This window comes from Misgurnus anguillicaudatus, chromosome 10, assembly GCF_027580225.2.
Source record: "Misgurnus anguillicaudatus chromosome 10, ASM2758022v2, whole genome shotgun sequence".
In the NCBI taxonomy this organism is placed as follows: domain Eukaryota; kingdom Metazoa; phylum Chordata; class Actinopteri; order Cypriniformes; family Cobitidae; genus Misgurnus; species Misgurnus anguillicaudatus.
The window spans coordinates 21,170,081-21,197,824 of record NC_073346.2 but is presented as its reverse complement, the minus strand read 5'-3'; the positions used below and the strand labels follow the sequence as shown (position 1 = coordinate 21,197,824).

The 27,744-nt window shown below is 35.5% G+C and overlaps 6 protein-coding genes across 6 annotated transcripts; all 6 read right to left on the bottom strand.

The window, feature by feature from the left end:
• Positions 1-209: 209 nt before the first annotated feature.
• apoc2 (apolipoprotein C-II) lies at positions 210-1,770 on the bottom strand. The gene is made up of 4 exons (XM_055210386.2): positions 1,678-1,770; positions 1,170-1,232; positions 844-1,000; positions 210-669 (listed from the first exon to the last, which is right to left on the bottom strand). Exons 2-4 carry the CDS (start codon positions 1,216-1,218, stop codon positions 576-578), a joined length of 300 nt encoding a protein of 99 aa, XP_055066361.1. The 5' UTR covers positions 1,219-1,232; positions 1,678-1,770; the 3' UTR covers positions 210-575.
• Positions 1,771-7,189: 5,419 nt separating this feature from the next.
• apoa2 (apolipoprotein A-II) lies at positions 7,190-8,559 on the bottom strand. Its single transcript, XM_055211747.2, has 4 exons — positions 8,437-8,559; positions 8,236-8,272; positions 7,797-8,013; positions 7,190-7,680 (listed from the first exon to the last, which is right to left on the bottom strand). Exons 2-4 carry the CDS (start codon positions 8,270-8,272, stop codon positions 7,521-7,523), a joined length of 414 nt encoding a protein of 137 aa, XP_055067722.1. The 5' UTR covers positions 8,437-8,559; the 3' UTR covers positions 7,190-7,520.
• Positions 8,560-9,709: 1,150 nt separating this feature from the next.
• Positions 9,710-10,608, bottom strand: apoc4 (apolipoprotein C-IV). Its single transcript, XM_055211748.2, has 4 exons — positions 10,468-10,608; positions 10,358-10,400; positions 10,154-10,238; positions 9,710-10,010 (listed from the first exon to the last, which is right to left on the bottom strand). The coding sequence occupies exons 2-4, from the start codon at positions 10,398-10,400 to the stop codon at positions 9,836-9,838; spliced, it is 303 nt and encodes a 100-aa protein (XP_055067723.2). The 5' UTR covers positions 10,468-10,608; the 3' UTR covers positions 9,710-9,835.
• Positions 10,609-14,671: 4,063 nt separating this feature from the next.
• On the bottom strand, positions 14,672-15,904 carry apoc1 (apolipoprotein C-I). The gene is made up of 4 exons (XM_055209973.2): positions 15,815-15,904; positions 15,179-15,247; positions 14,903-15,038; positions 14,672-14,762 (listed from the first exon to the last, which is right to left on the bottom strand). The coding sequence occupies exons 2-4, from the start codon at positions 15,231-15,233 to the stop codon at positions 14,702-14,704; spliced, it is 252 nt and encodes an 83-aa protein (XP_055065948.1). The 5' UTR covers positions 15,234-15,247; positions 15,815-15,904; the 3' UTR covers positions 14,672-14,701.
• A 3,780-nt stretch (positions 15,905-19,684) lies between these two features.
• apoeb (apolipoprotein Eb) lies at positions 19,685-21,716 on the bottom strand. The gene is made up of 5 exons (XM_055209972.2): positions 21,627-21,716; positions 21,316-21,380; positions 20,978-21,131; positions 20,583-20,870; positions 19,685-20,493 (listed from the first exon to the last, which is right to left on the bottom strand). The coding sequence occupies exons 2-5, from the start codon at positions 21,356-21,358 to the stop codon at positions 20,133-20,135; spliced, it is 846 nt and encodes a 281-aa protein (XP_055065947.1). The 5' UTR covers positions 21,359-21,380; positions 21,627-21,716; the 3' UTR covers positions 19,685-20,132.
• A 4,628-nt stretch (positions 21,717-26,344) lies between these two features.
• LOC129447973 (uncharacterized) lies at positions 26,345-27,660 on the bottom strand. Its single transcript, XM_055209968.2, has 3 exons — positions 27,506-27,660; positions 27,212-27,362; positions 26,345-27,138 (listed from the first exon to the last, which is right to left on the bottom strand). The coding sequence occupies exons 1-3, from the start codon at positions 27,543-27,545 to the stop codon at positions 26,562-26,564; spliced, it is 768 nt and encodes a 255-aa protein (XP_055065943.1). The 5' UTR covers positions 27,546-27,660; the 3' UTR covers positions 26,345-26,561.
• Positions 27,661-27,744: the final 84 nt, after the last annotated feature.

The following is a 27,744-nucleotide window of genomic DNA, read 5'->3' as shown; positions in this document are numbered from 1 at the left end:
AATGAACTCGATAGGTCCCACAAACAAACTTTAAGTGTTCAATTGCAGCAGAGATGTGTGTTGATGCCCTGCTGTCCCGTACTTTTTGATAAGGTATCTAATAAATTAAAATTTTTCCATATAGCCTTTTGCTCATAGTGCATACAGTATAGTCTTGTTCATGTGCATTAAACAAATTAGGTTTTGTAAGTGCACAAAATTAGAGACACTTCTTTTATTATCTACAAATGTGGAGTTTTATTTCAATGTGTTAATAAGCATGGACACAGAACTAGTAAAAGTTGATATAATACATACATTTCTGTAATCTACAATGAAACAGTCAATGATTTAACCCTGATGCCCATAAAGGCATCAGATAGACAACAGTAAGCAGCAGTAGAATCTACAATCCCTATGCAACATTTATTTTTGCAGTATTTTGCTATCGAAAGAGCACCTTTGGAATATATAACAGTTATGTCTTCACTGTAGACCTTTCTGTCTTCATGCAGAATGAAATTGTTGTTCCAACGTTGTGGTTAACTCAGAATCAGAAAGTGGGGAAAGTTCAAGTGAGGTATATGAGGTCAGATCTAATGACTGTCTGAATAGAAAAGGTGGTACACTTGGTCACCGAAGATGCCTGAGTATGTGGAGACGGCACTAACTGTCTCCTCATAAAGGTTCCTTGAAAAAAGAAAAAATACATATTGTCAGAGCAAAATAGGTGATACGTTGTTTGACTAGGTGATCAAGGTCATGTGCGACCTTTATTATTGAGCTGTATTATGACTGTGTCCAAATTGATAAGTTCTTAAAAGAAATGTTTGTAAGCGATGAAGCTTATATATCTGGACTTACTTGGCTTTTTCTTCCAGTTTATAAGCCTTGATGGTGTCTACATAACTGCTAGCGGTGTCAATACTCTTGTCATAGTAACCCTTCAGTGTGTCAATCACAGTGGCAACCGTCCCTTTCTCCTCCTCAGCCTGTCTGAGCACACGGAAGCTTTCGGCTCCTGCAGGGGGCAGTAGTGAGTTAAGTTCTCAAGTCATTCAGAAGTGTGCAGCATCTGAAGTTAATCTACTTTACTATGTTTCTACTTTATTATGTTTCATTGTCATATCAGAAAACATAAAAGGAGCAGACGTAATGGTCTATTTAGGGTTTGTGTGTTGTGTACATACCCAGAGCGAGGAAAGCAACGAGTACTGTGATAGCCAGCAGCTTGTTCATAGTGACTGTCAGATCTGAGAAATTAATTCAGATAAATTTAAATATGACCACAAGGGGCAGCATTGTGCATCAATACAGTCATTCATCAAGTCAGTGTTTTTTACTAATATTGACAAACATTGTAAAAAATGAGTGGTAGAAAATTGTTATAATATTAAACCTTTTTATTAGCTGTAGCTATAAATTGTTTGTAACATTCAATGCATGAAAACCTTCCTATTACATAGATTATTCCATGAAGTATGCAACAATTGTAACACATCTGTACTTCCGTTATCATTTTGGCACTTTTATTAAAGCTTTTCACTAAACAAACAACAAATTCTCCAATAGCCTCAAAGTCCCGATATTGGGTATTTTATAAATACATCAAGTACAAGATGATATGCATCAATCATCAAAAAGATATTTTTAAACTTTTACACCTAAACACTTTAATACAACAGGGAAAATACTCACAGTTTCTCCTCAGCGGAAGATGTGTCAGACTAGATAGCAGCAACAATTTGTTGGCCTATCTTATATATAGGTGCTGATGTATTGACCTTTTAACCCATGGGTCAAAGTCTTTCTGAAAAATGTTTTGAGTTGTGTTCATGTCTTTGTGGAGCTGTTTTAATTTAAATGAAGATTATTTGTAAGATATAAACTAAAAAGAGATACAGAGAGTCTCAAATAACTGGGAGAGTTTATAACAGAAATGTTGAATTCTGGAAAACTTACAGCAAAACATTGATAGAGAGTGACAGTGACCATTCACCTTACAATGAAGTATTATCATTCATATGAATTCATATTAAACAAGCTGTATTTAATAAATTATAATTTGTTCAATCAAATTAGCAACATAAAACAAAATTATTTACTTGATGTGTAAAGTGACGAATTAGGTTGGTTACAAAATAGTCAGCGTTGATTCACTCAGTTTCAAAGATGATTGAAAGTAAAAAGAGACTAGTTTGATTATGTAAATTAGCTCTCTGAATGATTTCAGATAATAAAAGGGGTTGTTCTTTCAAAAAACCTTGTACGTCTTTTGTATTGTGTGCTATTTGTACCACCTCCACACAGAGAAATTCACAGGTTTCTGTCTTACGCAACTGAACTTCTACACGTTTCCAATTAAAGTCCTAAGTCTGTTTTACCATAGACACGTCATCCCGATATCTTCAGGTTATTTTGCACAACAGTGTTATTAGTTTGTGTGTGTTAATCAGCCAGTTTGTTTCTTTGTGTATGTACGGGTGGGACATTTGTGAAAATCGATGTCCCTTTGTCCATTAATACTATAGCAGCATTTTTTTTTCAAGGCTATGGACTTTTTTTGAGTGCACAAAATTCCCATGTTTATTTTTTTGTTGTTGTGCAAAACATACACAGATAGTTAAGCATAACACTAAACAACAACAACAACAAAACAGATAACAAAACAAAACAACAATTGTGATGATGGTATTGTTCTGAGCAATGATAATAAGTAAAATAATAATAAATTAAACTGATAATAATACAGATGATGATATTGTTATGAAGCAATGATAATAAGCAAAATAATAATAAAAATAATAATTATAAAACAAAATAATAATAAATTAAACAGATAGTAATACATATCCGTGTAATAATCATAGTTATAATATGTATATTATGCAATAATACTATGTACAATAATGGTAAAAGCAATAATAATTCTAGGGATTGTTATGATTACAGGAATATAAACTTGTTTTGATGTTCTTGCATAGTAATTGGCTGTTTTAGTTCCAGTTAAACAACCGATGTAATCATTAAGCTAACAGACACAAGAAAGGTGTGATAATGTAGGCAAAAGGGACAGATGATGAGAAGACCCAGTTGAAGTGAAATAAATCACAGTGTCTGTAAACTGTAATGATTATCTAATCAGATTGGTTCATTAGATGGTTTTTAGGTGTTTGTTTTGTAGGTTGGTTTAGCTGAGTGTAAAACATGTTTGAAAACTTAAAGGAATAGTCTACTCATTTTCAATATTAAACAACTAAGAATTGTTGATACATCCCTCTATCATCTGTGCATGCATGTAAGCGCTGGAGCGCCCTGCGACGCTTCGATAGCATTTAGCTTAGCCCCATTCATTCAATGGTACCATTTAGAGATAAAGTTAGAAGTGACCAAACACATCAAAGTTTTTCCTATTTAAGACGAGTAGTTATGTGAGCAAGTTTGGTGGTACAAAATACTAAAATAGTATCTACTTGAGCGTCTCTTTTATCATAAAACCTTTAGACACGTCTGCAGCAGGCACTTATTTTGACAAGACATGTGATGCACATAGGATCACTCGACGTGCAGAACACATATTTTTAAATTACAAACCACACACATGACGGGCTTAGGGGTGGGCGATAAACCGGTATGATAGTAATTACCGGTATTGTGTCACGCCATGATATGGATTTTGCAAAACCGTTCATACCGGCGTTATACAAATTTTAAATTCTATTTTTGCACTTATCAGGGTTCCCGCGGGGTGTTAAAAAAACTAACCTTCAAAAAGTTATATCTAAGGCCTTAAAACGCCCAGATCTTCATCCTAGGACTTAAATTTAATTTTCTGAATGTTATTTTTTTTAAGACCCCGCGGGAGTTTATCCATGTCTTATTATAAAAGTCATACCTCCGTTCCCGAGATGCGCTGTCCACAGAAACACAAAACGAAAAGCTCCGATCGCACTTCAATCCATTTTAATCATAATTTTTTTAAGAGGATGCACCTTATAGTGCACGCAAATCCTGCCAAAGGCTATTTCATGTGTTGTGATCTGTATACAGCGAGTTTGGTGAAAAACAAGCCCGTGGCTTACCTAAGCACTACCAGGTTCTGAAACATAAGAGGACCCAGAAGCGAACAAAATCAACACTGCTTTATTGAAAATCAACTTAAACAGTCGGCCTGTCGAGTCCCAAGGCACCAACAGCGCGTCAACAGTGTTATACATTTAGGAGTTTTTTTTACCTCACTGCTTCAAATGCATTTAACGGTGGCTGCGTCCGAAAACTCTAAATTGCTGCCTTCTGAGGCAGCTTTCCAAGGCAGGAAGGCATCAAGGCATGTCCGAATTCAATGTTTGGTTTACTTCCTGTCTCCTGAGATACCTATGCGTGGACGGAGGTACATTAAGAATGTGATTGGTCGAGCCCGGTCGAGTTCGAAAAAATAAAATGGCGGCCAAGGATGCGACTGGACCACCAATGTAGTGTAAATAAAGGTAGATTTTCCCCTTTTACACCTTTTAATTGCATTTCTAGCGAGAAATTAGTATTGTAGTTTTCAAATATGTGATTAGTTATCACAAAGGCGCTCTCTGTTTATATTTGAAACACGCTGCCTTTGAAGTGTGTCCGAAAGGCTTTGTCTGAGCTGCCTTCATGCCTCCGAAGTCATTTCCTCATGAGGCAGAGTGGCAACGAGTCACTGCCTTGAGTTTTCGGACGCAGCGGTTGTCTCGCTTTTCGCTCAGATCTGTTCTGCGCCTTGTCCAGATAACAGCAGCGATTGGAGGACGGAATTACCATAATAAACCATAATTTGCCAAAAAGTGGAATTTATCTCTTTTAGGAACCATTCCTTTTTTGATAGCGCAAATGGTTGAGTAGTTACGGTTAAATGAATAGCGCTGTCAGAGTCCTTTAGCGGATAACGTAAGCAACATACCAAACACATTAAAAACAGCCTTTAATGGTAAATTTCGTTTTCTTAATGCAGATTTATTAATTAGAGAGGCTATTAAATAAATACATAGTGCATATTTACGCATAAAAACGTATTAGTGGAGTGTTTTTGGCACTGTGAATCTGCTGGTTAATTAAATTAAATGCAATAAATATACATGTATTAATATAACTAACTTGTATTAATAAACTGCGTTTATTAATGTGTTCAGGGATTAATAATAATTTAAAGTGAGATGGCATCTCACATCAAATGTTCATATTAACAACAAAAAGAAAATCTTTTTCTTTTATTTATAAATCAAACAGACACAAGATATACAGCACACAGCTTTAAAGTTGTTGGATGTAGCGTAAAACATTGTAATAAGGCACATAGCCTACCAGCAAATCACCATACTAATTTCCATACTTTATACTCATACATAAGAAGATGAGTCCACCCATCCACACAATGGCACTTTTAAAGGAAAAATGTCTATGTCCAATCCCTCACTTATTAGTAACATAAGGTTAAAAATACCAATTTTGCCAGTAATTTAACTAAGGTTAACTACAGTGTGACTCCAAAATGTTTTCTCTCATATGGCAACCGTAATACCGTTATACCGGCTGAAGAGTGGAAAATACCTTGATATGAATTTTTGCTCATACCGCCCACCCCTGGACGGGCTACATACATGTTGTGACAAACTTTGCATCGAGCAACCTCAAAAAAAAAGTGGCACTGGCCCCCACTGATTGGGAGGGTAATTTTAGACTTTTTTAAATGATCTCACCTGAATGTTTTCTCTGTCAGTATATTTGTCTTTACAATGGTATGATGTTGTTGCACACTAGCTTACACGCAGCACAAGACATACACAAATGTATGTAATTTCAAAAAGAATGGACATTTTGACATTAAGGATTCAATGAATTATCTGTGCATATTATGGAAAAATTCAAGTACATGCAGGGGGTGTGGCCTGAATGGCCCTTCAGTAAGCAATGTACTGTGTGCATGCGACTGCGTAATGTGCAGGGTAGAAATTTTACTGAAATTGCATTAAATCTTGTTGTTTTTTTAACCAAAACCAAGTACATTTAAATGGCAATTTTTTAATTCCCAGTTTATTCCCAGCTATTTCTGTAAATTCCCATATATCCCTGTTAATTTCCATGGAAAGTTTCCCGCCTTGAAAATTTTCGAAATTTTGCAACTACAAGTATGGCCGATTTAAGGCTGCTATAACAGAAATGTATTTACAGTAAATAAGATACAAACTGGTGAGAGAAAAAAAGAGACAAAATGAGAGAAAATTGTTAAAACTAGATACCCATTTGTTATGCATAATATATCGGCCACTGCAATAGACTATCAGTCTATCATTACTTTTACTAATAAAAAGCACAATAATGTTTCCAGTTCTTTTGAAATATTAATGATTTACGATCTTTACCCCTCATTCACTAATAATTGCGCACGCTTTTCGTATATGCAAATTTTAACTTAAGTAAATGAATTTGGAGTGCTCTACATGAAAGGCCGCATGCACGATAGAGGTTTGCATAAAACACGCCCAAACCAGCTCCAAAAGGGCTGTCCGTAACAGCGCTTGTCCACAGAAAATATTAAAGCAGTTTGTCACCGAAGCAAAAGAGCTTGAAAAAAAATCTACTTATTATCAGTAATATTCCGTTTTGCTTTGCATTTTCGATTTTTGAGGTTTTGCTGTCAGTGGAGGAAGCCTGATGTGCTATGTGTCCTACAATAACATTAAAGAAGTATTGAATGCAATAAAAAGACATGTAATTAATATGACTTCACCAGAAGTGTACAGTCCCAGTCTCAGAGATAACTTTATTTGCATATATGGACCCAAGTGGTTGGTACCTAAAAAATTAACAATAACTAGATTTCCTTGCGACTGCTGCTTGCCAATAGTAGGTTGTTTTGGGTGGTTGCCAATGTATTCTGGTCACATATTTGTTAAAAAATCTTAGTAAAATGTGGTAAATCCAGATTTCTATGTATTTTGAAGTATATGGTTACTTTTATGCGGTATTAAACATTTGTGTTAAATGCTTATTCAGATTTGTGAATCATATAATTCTTATGTTAATATTAGACAGAGTGAGGCTGTTGGTCAAACACTGTCCCTATGATTTAGAATAGACTAATCCATTAAATAATTCTTTATAAATACTGTACTATAGAAAGGTCTCAAGGATAGACTCTACAGTACCTACTTAAACACAGTACTCAAAACAAATGCAGTTTGCATTATCCAGGGATCTTTATTTAGAGTCTCGTTGTTTGCTGTTGAGTCACAAAAAATCATGTCATTCTCATACTCCATTAATGCTGGATTGAATGCTACTCTGGCTTAAACTGAACCGAACAGTATCAAATATACAGATACAGTATATACATGCAAAAATTGTGTTGACATGATAGCTGGGCTGGACGCAGATTTGGATCCATTATTAATGATATGATGTAATGCATGTTTGATACATGCTCTCCATATATAAAATAAGTCTAGATTGAGCACAGCTTGGCTGATATATCTAATCTGACAGAGTCAGAGGTTCACAAGCAACAGGCTTTAATTCTCAGCTGGCAAGACGGTATCCAGGACTGGCTTGATGTTGTTGATGGCTTCGTCCAGAGATTCACCAATGTAAGGGCGCAGATAGTGGGCATAAGCACCAAGGACAGCCAAGCGAGCTTTCTCCACCACGGGCTCCAGCTCAGTAGCCAATCCACTGGAAGAAACAGACAAGAAAACCATTTTACACGCAGCCAACATCTGAATGACAGCAGAATGAGAAGGAACTAAGAATGACACAGAGACTATTGAGGTTATTAGGGTAATGCTCACGAGATGATCTTGACGGCGCTTTCCACTCTTGGGCGTTTCTTAAGTTCATCCACAACCTCCTTAGCGTCTGAATCCGCTAGCATTGGTTCAATAGCAGCTGCGAACTTGGAATAAGCGTTGATAATCCTCTTATAGAAAACAGCCTTCAACCCTTCATATTTCTCCACTAACTCCCTGCTTGGCTCGGGAATAGGTTCTGCCCAAACACACACCGACACTAAAAAACAAAAAGAAAGTCAACTCGCCATTTAATAAAATAAAAGTATTGCCTACTTAATATAATGAAAGTTACAGAAGGTAAAGAAAAAGGTCAAAGTTGAGTCAAAAAAGAGATGAACAGGCCCAGGCATTGTTTTAAAAATCTTATAAAGTATGTGCACCAGTTAATAAAGTGAACCATACATTCTAGTGTGAACATTTAGTGTGACACGTATCTTACCTTGGAGTGCAAGGAGGAGAGCTAATGTCAGCTTCATCTAAGAGAGGAGAAATTTAGATATGACATATCAGAACGACTTTATTTCCATACCATTATTTAAATATACAAGTTTCACAATAATAAAAAAAAGTTAGACGCAAATAGTTTCTTTATGTAGTGATACATTTAAAAGCATGCATGCATACGACTGTTAGGATTTACCTTGTGCTTATAAGATTCCTGCAGAGAAAAATGAAGGACTGGAGTCAACTGCACCAGCTGAGCCTGCAGTTATACTGTCCGGCATCCACCCCTATATCTGACTGACCGCTAGGCCAAACAAACGTCATCACAAACACACACACATATGCATGCACAATCAATTTTAAGAACACACATCTGCTCACGCTGCATGCATGCACACCCACACACACACACACACACACACACACACAGGTGAACCCACTGTTCCTACAGGGCAAACATACACATACTCAAAGTCCACTGTTAGGCACATAATGCATTAGAGGATGCTTATGAAATCTTTCAATAAAGAATTGTGCATGTGTGTGTACTCTGTTATAATTAAAATATGTGAAAGTGGCAGAAAGAACACTGAAAAAAATGATTCATTCAATTTACTCAATTTTTTTAAGGTAAGTGGTTGCAATCGATTTATTTAAGCTATATTTAAAAATTAAATTACAAACTTTAGTAAATTGAATGAATAATGTTTTCAGTAAAGATGCATGAAGTAGATGCATAGTTTTTTTTGTTACAATGACATCATAAACTTTAGATTGTTGATCAAATGTTCAATTGCCTTTTTGATAGCTTTTTTGGGAACAAGCATTTCACTTTTCAATTCTGAATGCATTTTACTTATAAACTTTTCATTTTGCATTCGTATTTAACATACGTGGACATCCATTTTTTTGTTGTTGTTTTGCACCATAGTGGTTAATTCTGTGTTACTGGAACCTGCTATACACAAACATGGACAAATACACTGCTTCATGTTCTAAAAAAATATTAAGTTATTATATTTATTGTTTCTTCCCAACCCCAAAATAGCTGGTAGAAAAAAGACAAACCAAATATTGAGTCTTAGATAATGTTATTAAGCACTAAAATTGCATATTGTGCTTGCTTATGCAGGAAAGCTGTTTCATTTCTCTTGCAAGAGTGCCAGAATCAATATTCTTGGCTTTGATGTACATATACCAATCAGGGTTGAGCAAAGGCTGTCCAAAGGTTGTGAAAAGCTTACCACATACTAAATAGACAGATCTAGATGTAGTGAACTTTCAACTTTGGAACATAACGTGTCTAATCTACAAACTGGTACATAATATCAACATTTTAAATTTTTTTTACATTCTGTGTTGTGATAATATTGTTTGATGTGCTGAAAAAATGTACAAAAGAATAATGCATGAATAACGCTTTTTGAAGAAGCATATGCTTTTTTTAATAAATGACATAAAAAACTGGATACTTGTGAAGTTTTATTTAGTTGTATTACAATGGAACAACTGCAATGAGTATCTGGTATTCAACACCCAATTATATGATTTTAAGACTATAGATTTAGGACAAACTTAAGTCTTGAAGTCATATATTATGTGGATCTGAAGGTGGGCACTCTATTTTTTAGTCTGTGCCACAGAGAACTTGCACTGCCTTTAGCCCACTCCATATAAGAGTCAGCAACCTCCTTGATATGTTCTTCATAGTACATGCCAGCCAAATCAGCCACTGTGCTGCCAACAGTCAGAACTTTAGCCTTTGTTTCCCTGTCACGTAACAAGCAAACATGACATACACAAACAGTAAAATAAAACGTAGGACAAAATGTTCAGATCATTAAAGAATGGATTCAATTAGACTTTATTACTTAATGAAATGAGAAGGAATCAATTGCTTATAACGGTTATACCTGTACTTTTGCTTTGCCCTTTCCAAAATTCCAGGAGTTTCAGTTTCTTCTGGACTTTCAACTGGTTCAGATGCAGTCATGCATGCTAATAGACATAGATATAAAAATTAAAAATATGTTGCATAGATTTCTGTTAAAGATCTTACATGTATATAGTTTATCATAAAAGTAGCAAATAAATAAAATGTATGAATAGAGGCAGACCTTGCATCATCACGACCAGAACAAACAGCATCAATCTGGACATCTATGATAAAAGAATCAATTAAATTAATCAATTTTTGCTGATAGCTATATGTGATGTAAGCGTTTACCTTTGTAGTTCTTTAGTTAATCCGCTGCTTAATGAGTTGTTTTTTGGTGAGGATGTCTTGGCTTCAGTCAGATTTCTAACTTTCTGCAGCAGCACCGTATCTGAATCAATGCACATTCTGAGAAACAGACGACAGATCATTTCTGAGAAAACACTGCTTGTTTGTTTAGATGATGGCCAGGTTACAAGCAAATATTATTGAGTCTGTGCTACAAATTTTAAATATTCATAATAAAAGCTTTATATGGAAATGGCTTTCTGCATTTGTTCTTTTCCATTCTATTTTGTCTGGCCACTACAATATGCTTATCTGAACTGGTTCATGTTGTTGATTGTCAAGTTTTATTTGCAAAGTGTTACACTCAACAGTGTTTGTTTTTCAAAAAAAAGTAAAGATTTAATAATTTTAGATTACTACTTTAGATTTCTGATACCATTTACAATGCCCTGTTACAGTAGTAATTTGATGTTGTTAATGAACTATTTCAGATTCTGTTAAACTTTCAGACTGAAGAAATTCAAAAAAGGATGCAATTCTAGGAAAAGGGTTCAGAAACTCCTACTGAACTGTGGGGGTTGAGATTAATAAATGTACTGAGGACAAACAGTGACTTTAGCCTGATGTGGCCAGATGGTGGAAGGTCTTTGACCTCTGATTTGCTTTTCACTTTATTTGCTGGTATATTTGCATTTACACATTTGGCAGACAATTTTATTCAAAGCAACTTTCATTCAACTCAACAAAAACATAAAAAAGTATAACAAAGCAATGAAGTTAACATTTTTTAAGTACTGTATTCATTTCCATATTTGTTTTCTACAGCCGTTTTACCATTTTGGATTTCCACTGCAGTGCTTTGTGTTTTACGGTTAACGGAAATCTTTATAAAATTAACAAATATCCTGGCAAAAAAATCTGTATTTTTTACAATGTAGGCCTATACTATTTTTGGTTAGTATGTGCTTCCCATTCAAATCAAACCTTTCAATAGGCTTTATGCTCAGCTGCACTACTTCCTGAACTTCAGCCAGCTCCTTGTTTCCTGTCTGCCATTATTGGACAAACTCCAGGTGTGTCTGATTATTGTTGTTGTGACTACTGAGGTCAGGCACATCTGGATTAATCAGATTGTCCAATAATGGCAGACAGGAAACAAGGAGCTGGCTGAAGTTCAGGAAGTAGTGCAGCTGGGCATAAAGCCTATTTACTCAATTTTTTAAGGTAAGTGGTCGCAATACATTTATTTAAGCTACATTTAAACAAAACAAATAATTTGAAAAACAAAACAAAAAACAACAAAATTGAGTAAATTGAATGAAAAACAAAAAACAACAAAATTGAGAAAATTGAATGAATCATTTTTTTTTCAGTTTGAAGAAAAGGAATATACTGTATCTATAAATAGTTTATTTTAATTGGGGATCAGCCTTTATGTTCTTAATGATCTCACTGTAAAAAAAAATTTAATGCTGCATGCAAGTTTAATCTGTTAAATTTACTCTAATCTTGTATGAACAAGAACAATTCTAAAGTCCTGTTTAATATATTATCAATGAATGTCTTTCATCTAGCTCCTCAAGTGCCTGTGCACTCAAAGACTGATTGTAACAGGTTTTTAAAGTCTTTTGTAAACAAGGTACAAGATATTAGAGCTACTTTAAACCCATCTTCTGAGGTCATATCCTGTGGTTTATCACACTATCTTTTGGATGCTTTTTCACCCATCATGCAAAATGATATTTTGGGTTTCTAAGAACAGTGAAACCATCCTCAAGCCCGCTAGGTATTTTGCCAACTTTATTGCTAAATGTGTTTGATTTAGTGGTTAAACTGATCAATATTTCCCTTTTAACCAGTTGTGTGCCCAGCCTTTTTAAACAAGCAGTTGTTAGCCCTTTACTGAAAAAGCCCAATTCTTTTGGACCAACTAACTATAGGCCTTAATCAAAACTGCCTTTTTTTAGCTAAAACCATTGAGAGTGGTAGCTGGGCAGGTGACTGGGTGTCTTGAGGGAAATAAGTTGTTTGATAAATTTCAGTCAGGTTTTCGCAAATGCCATTCAACTGAGACTGCAATTGTAAAAGTATTAAGTGATATTTTTAAGGCTGCAGTCTCTGGATGTAGGCCTACATTGTGTTGATTTTACTTGATCTATCGTCTCTGCATTTGATACAGTGGACCATGATGTACTGTTAAATCAGCTACGAAATGAAATGGGTTTCTCTGGGTCTGTCCTAAAGTAGTTCTTCTTTTATTTGTGTGACAGATCTTTTTGTGTGTTTGTTAACAACATTCTGTTAGAAATTACCCCTTTGTCATGTGGAGTTCCTTGGTCGCCGTGATTTCATGAAGTAAGATGTGATCCTGGATCAACATTTTTTGTTGATCCTGGATCAACGTTTAAATCACAGATACCCCAACCTACCCTTAACTCAACCCTAACCATTTTTAAACCCTCAAATTATTGTGAATTAATAGTATGAGGAGTATTTCTTAAAAGCCCCTAACCCAATCCTAAAACTAAATCTTAATCCTGCAATCTGATTGGTTAATGAAAATGTTGATCCAGGACCAACAATAGTGTTCACCGAGGATCACATCTTACTTGGTGAAATCACATTCACTGGAGTTCCTCGGGGCTCAGTTTTAGTTTTTTGATTGTTTGTTTATTTTTACTCTTCTTGGTGAAATAATTGGTTGTTTTAATAATGTTTCTTATTTAAAGAGTCAGAGTTAGGAAATTTAACTAAATTATTGAAATGCCTGTCATCCATTAAGATCTGATAAAACAATACTTACAACTATACAAAAAAGACTGAAACCTTAATCGTTGCTCCAGACCAAAAACTACCTCAAATTAAATAAATTAAACTCATGTTTCTTGGACTCATCCGTCCAGTTGAGCCTAAGGCCATGTTTACATTAATGTGTTTACCTTTTAAAACGCATTACTTTGCCTCGTTTACGCCTTTTAAGAAACCTTGGTTTTGTTTGAATAATCAATGTCTCTGATAGACCAGACAGCTGGTCAGAAATAGCTTTTATCATCTGAGAAATATCTCTAAAATGATACAGTTGCCTCGAGGTATTTATTCTTTATTTCTTCACTTTTAGATTACTGTAATTCTATTTTTACTGGTTTTAACACATCTTTACTTGAGTCATCTCCAAATGGTGCAAAACGCTGCAGCCAGACTTTTGACAGGAATAAACAGAAGTGCACACATTTTTTTCAGGCACACTGATTTTATTTACACTCCAATGGCTTCCAAAATTTTGTTTTAACTTTTAAAGCAGTACATATAGACCACCCCAATACATCAAAGACCTGTTGACCCCTTCGTTCTTCAGATCAAAACCTTCTGAGGGTCCCCAAAACTCACCTTAAAACTCGGGGAAACCTGTCATTTTCGAAAGTTGTCCATAAACTCTGGAATGGTCGTTTATGTTTTGTTTTTAAATTGTTTGCATTGTTCCACTTTGTGATTTCATTTGTGATCGGTGCTATAATAAAGTTTACTTACACTGTAAAAAGTAAAAAGTTTGGTTCAACTTAAAGTTACTTGAATTGATAACACCTAAAAATTTATTTATTCAACTTAAACTTTTACTAAAGCTAAAGTGAAATATTAAGTTGAATAAACCTATAATTTAGGTGTTACCAATTGAAGTATTTTTTTTAAGTTGATCCAACTTTTCACTTTTTACAGTGTACTTGCATATTTTTTGAACATATTTTAAGCTTTAGTTTATACTAGTGATGAGTTGACATAAATTTTAAAACAATTATTTAATTATTTTATTTAGAGTATGTTAATGTTGTTAGAAATAACCAAAACTGCTTAAGCAAATTTGCTTTATTTATTCGGTTTAATTGTTTAATGTCACACATTTGCGTTTTGAATATTTTTTTATTTAGTTTATGTTATTGATGTTATAACTTTTATAACCTTTTCACTTGGTTAATATGAACAAACACATACTGCAAATGATGCAAAAACATATATATTTTTTACCGTTTATTCATTTGAAAAAAAGAACCAGGATTTATTTGTAGATTTCCATTTTCTTCAGAATATTTAACAGCATTCCACAAAACATTCAAACGTTATACAGATTACAAATGACACGCAGATGATAACCTTGTGAAGTTAATTGTAACATTTGCGCCAATCAACACAAAAGGCTGAATGATATCACATGGTCTGTAGAGATGTAGGTCAGTGGTTTTCATTAATTGAAAGATTCAGACATTTTCTGCTTCATCTTCTCAAACTGCTCAGACAACCAGCTCCTGTCAAGACAAAACACCAATGCACATTTAAAACATTTACCAAATAGTAATAAAACAACTTTTATGCCAGTTTCTATAAAGCATAGATGCAATACAAACTTTACTAATATTTTATTAGAGAAAATGTGTAATTATCTTACTTGGTTTTAACGACATATTCGTGATTTTCAATTTGATCGAATGCGGTTTTGGTCTTCTCTGCGAGGTTCTCTGTAATTTCTTTAACCTGGGTCTGGAAGGTGGCGAAGCGCTGCTCCAATGTTTCCTCTTGGGCCTCTGTTTACATTTCACATATAAGTGTGTAAGTCGATGCATTTGTATAAAACGGCATTACAGATGCAGACTTTTTTTATTTAATAGCATTTTTATTTAATTTCAACGGGAAACCTGTGTCTTAAAGAGTCAGCGCAAGTTACCTGTGTGTGCGGCCAGCACAAGCATCAGCACAGCTGCAGCGAGATACAGTTTCATCTTTTCAGTACTTCCTGTAAGCACAAAAATATTAAAAAATCAAGATTATGTATATGATTATTTCGACTTTTAAATATGTTATAAACGGAAACGCACACGAGACTATAAATCAGCACTGGCTGTATGGACAGCTCTCCTTTTCATACGCTAAATTTAGCCAATACCTTTTGTTTTTGTTTTTCAGAAACATGAAGTATATTTTACTTAAATATCTACCTGTTGCATTTAATAGAGTACATTTATTATTAAAATGGTTAAGGCGTTCACAATTGTATATTTGCGTTCATTTAATCAATTTATTGTTATAAAATATAATAAATAAATAAAAAGTAATTTATAAAAACTAATAAAACTACCCAATTTATTTTTTTCGTTTGTTTGCGTCAATATTTAAAAAGCTGATACATTTGCCGATGATGCCCAGCCTTGACATCTAGATGTCGCCAGTATACTTCTTATCATTAAGTTGAGCTCAAGTAATTCAAGTTTGTTTTAATATTTGAGCGTAAAGATTTTGCTATTCGTAAAAATAGACGTTTTTTTTCCAAATATTGAAGCTTTATAAATGTAAGTGGCCGTACCTTTCCTGTGGTCCTCAGAAGAGTTCAGTTGAAATTTTAATGCCTCACAGATGACTGCAAGGACTCTTTATAGTCCTACAGAGCTGACGCGGAATGCACAACCTCTGACCTATTAAGACTCCTGCTGATCGTTAGTGTCCAAACAGATTTGTTATCTGTTTTCATTTCTATGTTGTCATACTGCAAATATCAGAGTTGCTTAAATGTAAACATGTTTCAGAGCTACATCTGTACGCCAGATGTTTATTTCGATACTCCTATACTTTATATGTAACCTGTAATATTAGCAACCTTTGAAACAACAATATCAGTCACATTTAATGTTACAAAACACTTGGGGCTTTGGTAGTACAATGTCCAAGCATTATCAGGAATTGTAACAAAGATAGATAACATGTGCTGTAATCATAATTATCCTAAATCAATCAGACCTCTATCCTACCGTTATGTCTGAATGCAAAGACATGTCATTTTGGACTTGTCCTTTGAGCTGTTAGCCACATCATAAGATGAGATAGAAAGTCTTGAAGTGTATTTGTTTTTATCTGAATTTAATTACTTAAGCTTTGTTTAATCCTGGCACCGTCTCAAAGCACACCAGATATGCAGAGTTGTGTTAACCTCTGATATAACAGCTGCATTTTAACCACCTTTGGATTTTTACTAATCTAGGTCAGCAAGATGATTAGATCTAACATTTATTGACCTAATCTAATGCATACCAATCTTTATAATTTCATTGCTGTATATGCCATAGACTAGAATAATATTTATTTATGTAACTGTCTGTTGGTCCCAAAGAAAGCCCCCAAACAATACTCTAACAATACTCTCTCTCATCATGCTGCATGTTTTTTACCATTTGGTATTTTTTTTACAGTAAATTTAGTATTATTAAAAAGTATAAACTTAGCTTTTTAATGTAAAATCACAATAAACCATAGTTTGAACTTTGATATCAGAGAAATCTTTAAAAAAATACAGAATTAACTGTAAGCAGTTTAATCAAAACTGTCTCACAAACGTACACAGCAGTTCTTTGCAGGCGGTGGCAATTGGATTGTGTCATTGTATTTATATTTCAATTGATTTAGAGAGAAAAACACTTTCTTATACTTTAGCGCATCTATTAAAGTCATGATTCTGACAGGAAATGTTGATGTTTCGAGGCTGACTATGAAAGTGTTGAAAGCGTCTAGACTCAGAAGAGGGAAGTGAGCTTTTGTCCAAACGAGAACATTGTTTATGCAAACGCAGTGAACTACAGTTACCTCTGGTCCCATATGAAGATGAAAGTCTGTGGGGGAGCGGTGCTGAGAGTCATGGTCGAGATATTTCTTTTGTGACTGTTAAAGGCTCGGTCCAGCACACCTTATTAGTCTTGGCCATTTAGTCTTGGCCCCTGTTTATGCATGCATCTTTCTAGCTGATAAAGATGGCCCATAGTCTTTTAAAATGTGTGGGAATGGTAGGCCTATCTGCTTGTCCAGACAGTGGCATGCTGTGCCATTTTACAGTAGGTTCTTTGTTTGACCTTTGGGGCAAAAGGTGTGTGTAAGGGCTTGTAATGCAAAGTGTAGTGCATTAGAAAAACAGTGTTTTTTTAAACTACTATTAAAGATAGAGACAAAACTTATTCAATAATGTGTGCAACTACAGTAACAGTTGTTAGGCTAGGATATAAAAAGTAGCTGTAATGCAGAATCTAGTTAAAATGTTCTGCTGAAAAAAGCATTTGGAAAATTTGATAAGCTTATCTTTTGCCAAACACCAGTATGCATGAAATCTGGACGCTTTAAATCTAAACAGTTTGTTATCGAATAAGACTTTTTGAATGTTGCTTAATTTCTGTTTACCACAAGCAAACAAGAAACTATATTGAAAAAAGAGGCTTTTTCTTGGAAAAGGGTGAGTAACCAGGATTATGCCATTCCTCTTCAGAGTGAAGTCAGTGCAAAACACCTATTTAACCTTTCTTTCTGTCTTTCTGTCTGTCTGTCTGTCTGTCTCTCTGTCTGTCTAAAAATATTCTCGCATCATATTTTATAAAAAATGTTTGTACAAATGGATTTACAAACAATTTACAAAGAAATCTATTCTACTTATGTTCTTTGAATAAGAGATGTTTATGCATTTTTTTCTCTGTTTTTAGCTAAACTGTTTTTTAGGCAAAACTCTCCACTGCAAAACTCTCCACTGCAAAACAAATGAGCAACTCAGCAGAACACGAAATAGTAGGCGAAATAACTGATTTTAGGAAAAATATGGAGGCAGACGGAGGAAGGGTGGCATCTACTGGCAATGCATATGCAACAAAGATGGGACTTTTTATTTGATAGTGTTGTTCAACTGTCAATTTGTTTGCAGTCTCTTAGTTGTATTTGTTACCCAGATGCATTACTGTGACAAACAACATGGCAAAGATTAAGAAAGGAAAAACAAGCACAGTGAACGCAGCCACGGGCACAGCATGTTCTTTAATACGGCAGACCCGCAGGTAAACAAATGGAATTTGGAGCAAATCCCAACATGTCCTCCTTAAGATTGAATATGAGAAAAGATAGAGAGGATGACGTCATTATAAGGGAGCATAAACAGGGATCGGGACATAAACAAAGCAGAGCTTTGATCTGTTATTACAATTGTGTGGAGGAGTTTAGGAGATTGTCTTCTCTCTGAAAATAGTGCCTTATCATTTTATTTTTGTAAAATGTGTTGATGTACAGCAAATGTCTCATTCAAAAATAACTTATCATTTTTTGAGTCATTTACTGTAAACAGAAGACAGGAAAATAGGGTTTTCTGGGACAATGTGGGTAGATTTGTTTTTTATTTATTTATTCTTATTTATTCATTTTATTTGTGTTCTCACATGTGTAATATTTAAACTTTAATTCAACTTCCTTAAACATATTTTATTCAAAAAATAATAATTTCCATCCGTTTAAAATGAAAAGGTTGGCCATATTTTATGTTTTAAATTTTTTTACCGTTTACTGTATTGTATTTCAGACACATTAACTTTGCCTCTGCAATTGTTATTCAGAGACATTCACTGTATATTATACATGTCAGCACACAACCATCCAATATACATTCAAAAAATTTATCCAAACAAATAATGAACCATGCAGAAAAGAAAGGAATTATTAAAAGGCAAACATTACTAAAGCTTTCCTTGAAGAGGTTATCTCATCCATGAGAAGGAAAGGTGTAAATAGCAGTTTAGTCTTGTCCACACAAGTCTCATTATGAATGCAGGAGGCAGAGAGATGCGTGACAGTGATCTGAAATCAGACATGGAGCAAGTGAAAGGAAAAAGTTTGGAAAAAGTTGGATCAGTCATGCTTAAATGTACAAAACCGAAGATATAAAATAGGATTTGTCAAGACATGCTTTTCACATCTTTCACCACACTTCCAAGATGGCAGCCAAGGCAGTTTGTTGTTTGTGTGTCAGTGTATGAAGTTTAAGTTTTTATGTGTTAATTAAAAATCTGTTTTATTGTGTAATTGTATTGTAAAATGTATTGTATTGTCCTACTGTATGGATGCTACCTTGTTCTTACTTGTAAAAGAGATTTTTATCTCAATCAGACTTCCTGGTAAAATTAAGATAAATAAATAAATATTTTTGTCAGCATGTATGTAAATCCTTTTTTTGGCTTGACCTGGATTCTTTCTAAAATAATACAGACCAGTGGCAGAGAAGACTGAAAATAGCTTTAATAATCCAGTCACTGTCTGCCAATTTGTAAACAGTATATTAATTTTATTATCTATCATTTGAGATTTTCATTTTGGTTTAATGTGTTGCGTGGGCATAACATGTAACTGGAACAGAAATGTAAGCACACACACACAATACATATAAGAAACAAATGAGAAAATGAGTTTTATTGTAGGACAAACATTTATTGTAAACAAATTCAGTGCACACAAACATGCATAGTAAAAAATTTTGAGCTACAGATAACAAAGCTCATCTCTGCATATATTCCAGTGACTTATTTTAAACAGCAATAGCACGTTGTGACTGTTTATTATGAATTCGAGTTGGCCCCCCAACTGTGAAACGTGATTCCTCATAAGATTTTTCTATACTTTATAGTCTAATGTGAGGCATTTATTGAAAGTATATAATCAGACAGTGGGTTAATACTGAGAAAGTAAACATGGTGAGTTATTTATTTGTCCAGTAGACACCAGTAGTCCAGATCTTAACCGCATATGAACCTACCACAGTAGCATATTACAGTAACAAGAAACCATCTATCTTTTTCTGTTTGGTGTTTACAGTAGATGAGTGGACAGAGTTCTTAAGCCTGAGCGGGAAGAGCTGCCGAGGCCTCCTTGATCTTGTCCATGACCATCTGCAGCTGCTCACGGATCTTCTCGGAGTAGGGGGTGAGGAGGCTGGTTAGCTCATCAACGTGTCCCTCCAGGGAGGTGCGCAGGGTCTCCGCAGTCTGCTCGAGCTTCTCTTTCAGAACTCCGGCTTGGAGCTCCAGCTGTTCGCTCATTTCCTGGGCATGGGACTTTACCAGACCGCCAAAGGCCTCCAGTTTCTGGTTGGTACCGTCGTGGACCTGGCTCACGTAGGGCTGGAGACGGTCCTTTGCGGCATCTGCATTCTGGGAAGCGCGAGACTGCAGCTCACCCAGGTAGGTAGTCATGGTGCTGCAAGGTTTGAAGAAAGTGCATATTGTCATCATAAATAAGTGTTGAACATCGAACAAAATGAGACCTAAAAGTGCACAAAGACATACTTGCGGATCTCCTCTGTGTCCTTGTTCAGACGCTTCTTCAATTTGCGAGTGTAGGTGTTGATGCGGTTCTTCACATCTTCAGCGTTCTGCTCCATCATGGTTTTCAGCTCCTGCAGGTACTGGTTGGAGCGTTCCTTGGCATCGTTCATGTCAGTTTGGAGTTTGGTGGTCAAGAGCTGAAGATCCTTGTTCAACTGGCCAGCAGCATCAGAGGCGTATGGAGCCAGCTGGGTTTGAAGATTCTCACTGTAAGTGTTCAACTCGGACATGGTGTCAGTAATGAGGGTGCTGCAAAACATATTGTCAGTCAGGACCATGTTTTGGCAACAGTTAATGATTCAAATATGGGAAGATAAATGTGTGGTTGTACTAAAACATGAACAACATTGACGTACTCAAGCTCTCTGCTAAGCTGGGAGCCCTTGATGTTCTTTGCCATGCCATCAGCTTGTGTGTTCAGCTCCTCTACGTACTGCCAGAACCGCTCCACCATCTCCTCCCATCTGGGCTGAGGGGCATCAGCCTGGAACAGGGAACGAGCATGGCAGCCTGCAAGGGGTGAAAATAACAATGTGAACTTTATGATTCTTTAAATTATACTGGAATGAGAGGCAATAACTGAGACAATTTAAAAGTCATTGACAGTGATTTTTTAGTAAAGCAAAACATGTTATATTGTAAATGTACCCAAAACAAAAACCTGAGTGAATGATTATTATTACGTTTTTCATACCAGTAATTACTGCCAGAGTAAAGATAACTGCGAGAGCCCTCATTTTGATAGTCAGACAAGTACACCTGAGGAAAAAAAACAGGAAAAGTCATTATACTGAGATCTTGTTTTCAAAGTTATTGGTTTAACATGTAAAATCAAATTTATCAAGTCATACATAATTATTAAACAGTACGTTTTTAATTAAAAATAGTTTAATATTACTAGCAAACATAACTGTTAAAATGTTCAAAGGTATAATTTATCATACAATATTTTTACAAACTTTCCAATAACAAGTGACATCAGCATTTCAAATGGAGCTTACTAACCTGAGAAGTTTGTTTTCTCCGTGTAGAGAGAGAGTGTTGGTGTCAGGTCTTATATACTGTCCCGCGACTCACAATCACTGCCACGTGATTCATCCTTTGTGCTCAGCATCATCCCACGCGTCACCACAGCAAGCGAAGTCCGCATCTTTTCGCACCGGTTGGAGACACATTGCACAATCTTCCTGATTCCCTTCAAATAATCACATAACCTCTCGCATATTTAAGACTAGTTGATTCTGGCTATCGCGCTATTCAGTTCAGGAGTTCACAAGGTTAAAACCATGGCTAATTTTCGTAGGGTAACTTTAATATGTCCTTCAATCCTTTAGTAAAAAGGTTATAAGAATTTTACTGCAGTAACAAAATGTATAGGACTATTAAATTACATTATAATAATTACAAAAAACATAGCTAAAATATAATATATTCGCATTTTAATTATACAGTTACTGTTTTATGGTTCATTTACTTATTTTGCTTAATAAAAATTACACTGTTCAGTATAAAACCGACGCTGTTTATTTTAAGAGGTCAATTCGCGCAGTTGTAAATGTTTTCTTCAGACAAAGCCCTCGTGATCAAACAGATAATAAAGACTGTATGTGACCTAAAAGCAGGCGCCAGCATAGTTATTCAACTATTCAGGCTCTTTGTTTGTTTTACAGCGATTGATATCAACGTGGGTAAACCCTATTAGCATCTTTATAGTGACACATTTGCATTCACATTAGCGATGCAATAACACGAAGAAAAACCACTAGAGAATAGAAAAACATTTAGGTATGTGCTTATGAACGAGGCTTTCCAACATGTTCACAATATATTTTTGTGTACCTATGCTATTATGTAATACCTACTGATGTAATTATAATGTCATGGATTTTACCCCATCTGATTGCCAGTGCCCCTCCACGTGGTGTCGTTTATCTTCCAAAGATAATGCATTCCTTGTTTTCCCAGAATTACTTAGAACCAGATCCTTATACATTTCATTCAGCAGGTCTATTCTGAACACAAATCACAACTCGTTTAAACAGGATTGTGTTCTTTTGTCAAACGAAATCTTTATCCAGGCCAATATGTCTTGTGTAATTTTGTTTTTGCCATGACAGTATAACACAAGCCTTATCACCCGCAATTTAATTCCACCTATTCAGTGATCTTTAGCCTCTTGTCCCAACTTGTCCCTTTTCTTCTCGTTCAGCCTTGTCTGATTCACCCCTGCAGCTGCTGCAAACAAACAAGATTTTTGCTAAAGCAGAGGGCCCAGCAGGATCGCTGTTGCAGAAGTATGCATACATACAGTATAAGGGTCATACAGTTTACATTTATTATTTTTATTATTATTTGTATAGTCTGATGTACATTTTGCCATCAGCTATTGATCTTTTTTTTTTACACTATTTTAATCCATTTTCTTATGATGAAGGAATACAGTAGTGTGCAGGATTTCATTTCTCTAGGTCCGCTGAGTTTTTGTTGATCTATTTCCTTAAAAAATCTGTATGAACAGAATAAAAATAAAGTATGCATCTTTCCTATAAAATTACTTGACATTGTAGCATTTATCATTGTTGCACTTTAAAAAAATTGCTGTAATTGTGCAGCTGGTTGCCAGTAACTTACTGTAATATGTTTCATATTCATTTAACTTTAATATAATAATAATAATACCTTACATTTATATATAGCGCTTTTCTCAGTACTCAAAGCACTTTACATATGAATGGGGGAATCTCCTCAACCACCACCATTGTGCAGCATCCACCTGGATGATGTGACGGCAGCCATATTGCGCCAGAACGCCCACCACACACCAGCTTATTAGTGGAGAGGAGACAGAGTGATATAGCCAACTTTTGCCAGTAAATAACATAAATGTAAAATCTACAGTAAGTTACTGGCAGCTAGTTGCAAGTAATATCCAGTAATACTGTAATTTCTACAGACATATTTTACTTTGGACAAAGGTTGTAATTATTAAAAGTATTGCTTTGGTGCAGTTAATAGTTTTACACAAAATGAAAATTCTGTCATTGTTTATTCAGCCTGATGTCGTTACAATCCTGTATTTTTTTAAAGGAACACATTTTGAGCACCATTGACTTCTATAGTAATATTTTTCCCACTATGCAAGTGCTCCTGTTTCCTGCTTGATTGCGAATATCTTACAGGTTTGTAACAACATAAGGATGAGAAAATGATGACAGAATTTTCATTTTTGGTTGAACTATCACTTTAAGGTTATTCTGTGTTGAGATGAATTATGCCAGTCTGACCGGTGTGACATTGATGTAATGTCTGTCATGCTGATTCTCTAAGCCATTTTACATACTTCCTATTTCCATGGTTCTGTTTTTTTTTTAATTAAGGCAGCGTTTAAATATGTAAAAGTTATTGATGACTGACATTGATGTTTGTGTTGTTGGAAAACATGAAAAGACAGTCTTTTAATGAATTGTAGATGAAAGCAGCCCAACAGTTTCTTCCATGAGAAGATCTGTGCCAAGTGTCAAACAAAGCTTTTTTCATAGGTTTCTAATTAGAAGTTGCTAAATGTATTTTTTTGTTGTTGACATTTTTAATAACCAGATATGTGGAGTACTGAAAAGTTGAAAAACGTGGATGAAACAAATTTTGCTTTTGAAAACTCAGCGAGATGATTTAATTATGAGCTCATGAAAGGTCTTTGTTGTTCATGGACCATGTGGTTTTTGCCCAAATGTGTAAAAGGTGAACAGTAAGCACTAAACGCATGTAACCTCGGCCAACTCATCATTTAGAGTAATGAGGTTTCTCAGTCCAGTGGACCGAGTCTTATGAGTAACCAAACTTTCCCCCTACAAACTAAAATATGCTTTTTAAACATAAGCAGATACGCGGAAATGAAACTTATCCAGATACTGTACACAAACCCACACACAAGCTTTGTACAGTGTATGTGGAGATGAACTTTAGTGAACTCTTGTATTAGTTCTGTTGTCTTATGTTCTGTGGTTTGTGATTCAGTTAAGTTGGTTGTCATTGTTTTTATCAGTCAGACATTCCAGGTCAAAGGGTTCTCAGCTGCTTTGTGTTGGAAAAAGCAGCCAAAGCATTTTAATCTGTGTCTTGATCACCACTTCTTAGTTTCTGCTGATGGTAGAACTTTATAGATGATTCACAAGTCTATATCCAAAAAGAGTTTAATGGAGGCAAACTATTTCACCAGTGGAATTGCTATTATTATATTTTATTAACATAAATTAAATAAAACCTGGCATTTTCTTAGTGTGTGTCTGTTTGTTTGTTTCGGTTGTTTTTGTTTTGGTCACTTCCATTAAACTGTGTTTTTTTGTTTTTTGTGGAAAACAATAGGTTTCTTTTTGAGCTGTGTCATTGTAATGATTGCATGCCTGTTTGAATTGCCTCTGCCTTGGCAGGGGCAGGATGAACTTCATTGTGTGCATTTAGCAGATAAAGGTTGTTTTTGTTCCGATGGGAGTGTGTGGGAGACTCTTGGAAATAGCAGAACAGGTAATTTTACAGTACAAGCCTGCACAGCCCGCTCCCGACATGCTGCCACAGAGATTTTGTGGGATTATTGTTTTTAATGGTTGGGGGTATTTACCAATGTTCCCGATGCATGCGTGTCTTCATGCGTCTGTTGAAAAGATTTACTTGGCAAACAGTCACTTGATATGAACAGTAAGAACACTAAACATTATTTATAATGTTCTTGTAGTGACTTGTAGAATTAGATCACTATAATTTGAACTTCCACTAGGTGGCGTGTGTTCTGCACATAACACGCATTGTATTGAACTTACTGTATGTTTACTCATGTTCTGCATTCATAAAAGGCTCCATGTGTTGTATGTCCACTGCTGTGTTCCTAAATTTAACAGGTGATCCCGAAACACCATGCTTGCATTCTCTCTCAGAGTTTTTATCAAGCTTTATCATATGTTTAAAAATGTTATATAACAAAAACCAAAGTGCATAGTGCATGACATCGCCCTTTTACAAATCATCACTTTATGGGTGGATACAAACATGTTATGAACCGTCTGACTAATAGTCATGCTCATTTTTATAGCCGGTTAATCCAATGGCCTAAATAGATAGCTAGTATCTGTAAAGGCAAGATCTGTTTGTAAAAAATCTAAAGTACATGTACAGTTTCTAAAGTCCAAAATTCAGTACTGATCAATTCGCTAACTCTGTGTATAGTAAATTACTTTAATAATTACACATGCTGTGTATTTGTATACTGTACACAATTGTAACACTGCAAGAAAAATAGTTTACAATAGCAATAGTTTGGGAAATCCGTCTGTGTTTTAACTTTGGCTAGCACAGATAATGGCATTAAGGACAAACTCCTCTCACCACACTCCTTGAGGAATGCTGTTATATCATTTGTCTGATAAACAGGGTCTATAAAACATAAACCAATTTCTATGTTTGGAAAAGCTTACTAATATACTATTTTCCTGCAGTGTGTAGTTTTTTATCTGTGCACTTGTCTGACTGCATGGCCTACTTAATTTGCATAGTTTTAGATTGCATGAAATAATATATTTCACAATGCAAGTTTTTTTGACTTGGCTTGCCCCCCACAATTTATATAAGTTTAGTTGAATTAAAATGTCACAGTAAACATAACTAGGTTACTCTTACAAAACATCAATAATAAACGTAAAGAAAACCTATTGTAAAGAAAAGGAAAACTATAATTTCTTTTGACATAACCTTTATTTTTTGTGTTTTGTTTCATTGCTGTTAATAAATACTTCCATCAGGTGCTTCTGAACAGGTGTAGTTGTTAAGCAGTATACAACTACAGACAGTTAAGTTATATACGTCAACATTCAAATGAATCAAATATCCAATTACATTAGCAGCAAATGGTAAAGTCTTCGAAACAACATAGCTGTGCTATGCAGGCAATATTTAATTTCTCGTGATGAAAGACTCGTAGAGGGAGGTGAGCTGGGCTTTCAGATCCTGAGCATAGGGGTCCAGCTTTTCCTTCAGGTCTTCAGCATAAGGTGCTAAACTCTGCTGGACCATCTTTGCTCTCTCAGCAATCTGGGCTTGGAGATCCTCAGCAATTGGGCTCACGGTCTTCTGAAACTCCTGCAGATGTTGGTCCACTTTCTCCTTGATATCAGCGGTGTAGGGCTCCAGCTGAGCTTGCAGCTCCTTCACGCTCTCCTCCACGCTTCCCTTCAGCTCCTCACTTTTCTGGAGCAGAGTGGCCTTCAGGGTCTCAGAATCCAGGGAATCTGCATATGGAGCCATGGCGGTCCTGAGGTCCTCAACTCTCTGCTGAATTTGGCTCTTGATGTTGTCGGCATAGGGCTCCAGTTTGTCTCTCACTGACAACAGGTCCTGACCCAGACGCTCTCTCAACACTTCAGCCTCCTTGGTGATTTTGGTCATCAGCTCTTCAGTCAGAGGATCCACATGTTTCTTGAGGGTGACGGCATATTCACTGGCCATATCAGCACTCTGTGTCAGTCGAGCACTGAAGAAAAAAGTTTAATGTCAGTGCACTAGAAATTTATTTTAAAAATGCTTTTAAAATGTTCTTGACTTACTTGACTTCTTGTCCCAGTTGGGAATTCCTGATCATCTGGACGGTCTCCTCAGCGGTGTGCGTTGCTTTAGCAACATAACTCCAGAATGCATCAGTCAGCTGCTCCAGCTGTGGCTTGGGCTCATCAGCATAAAATAGGTTTGCTTGGCAACCTGTTGATTCAAAAGGACATTTTAGTTTTGCAGCAATAGTGTTGCATATAAATTCCAGTCAGAAGCATTTTCAGTAGCACAGACATTTCAAATTGTGAAAAATAATTTCAGTTATGTTCTTGAGGTTTTATTTCTATTCTAACCTGTAAATACAGCAAGGGCGAGCACCACGAGAACCTTCATGGTTTTAGTCTCCACGCTGTCCCGTCTGAAGATAATGTGAAGGTGTAGCTGTCACTTATCTGTATTTATACAGCATAGGGTGGTGATTGCTATAATTTAAACCCAAAGTCCAGTGGGTTGTGCCTTGCTGTCAGAACACTCCACATCATAACTTGACATCCTGAAATCATAATATTACATCCTGAATTGAATACATACT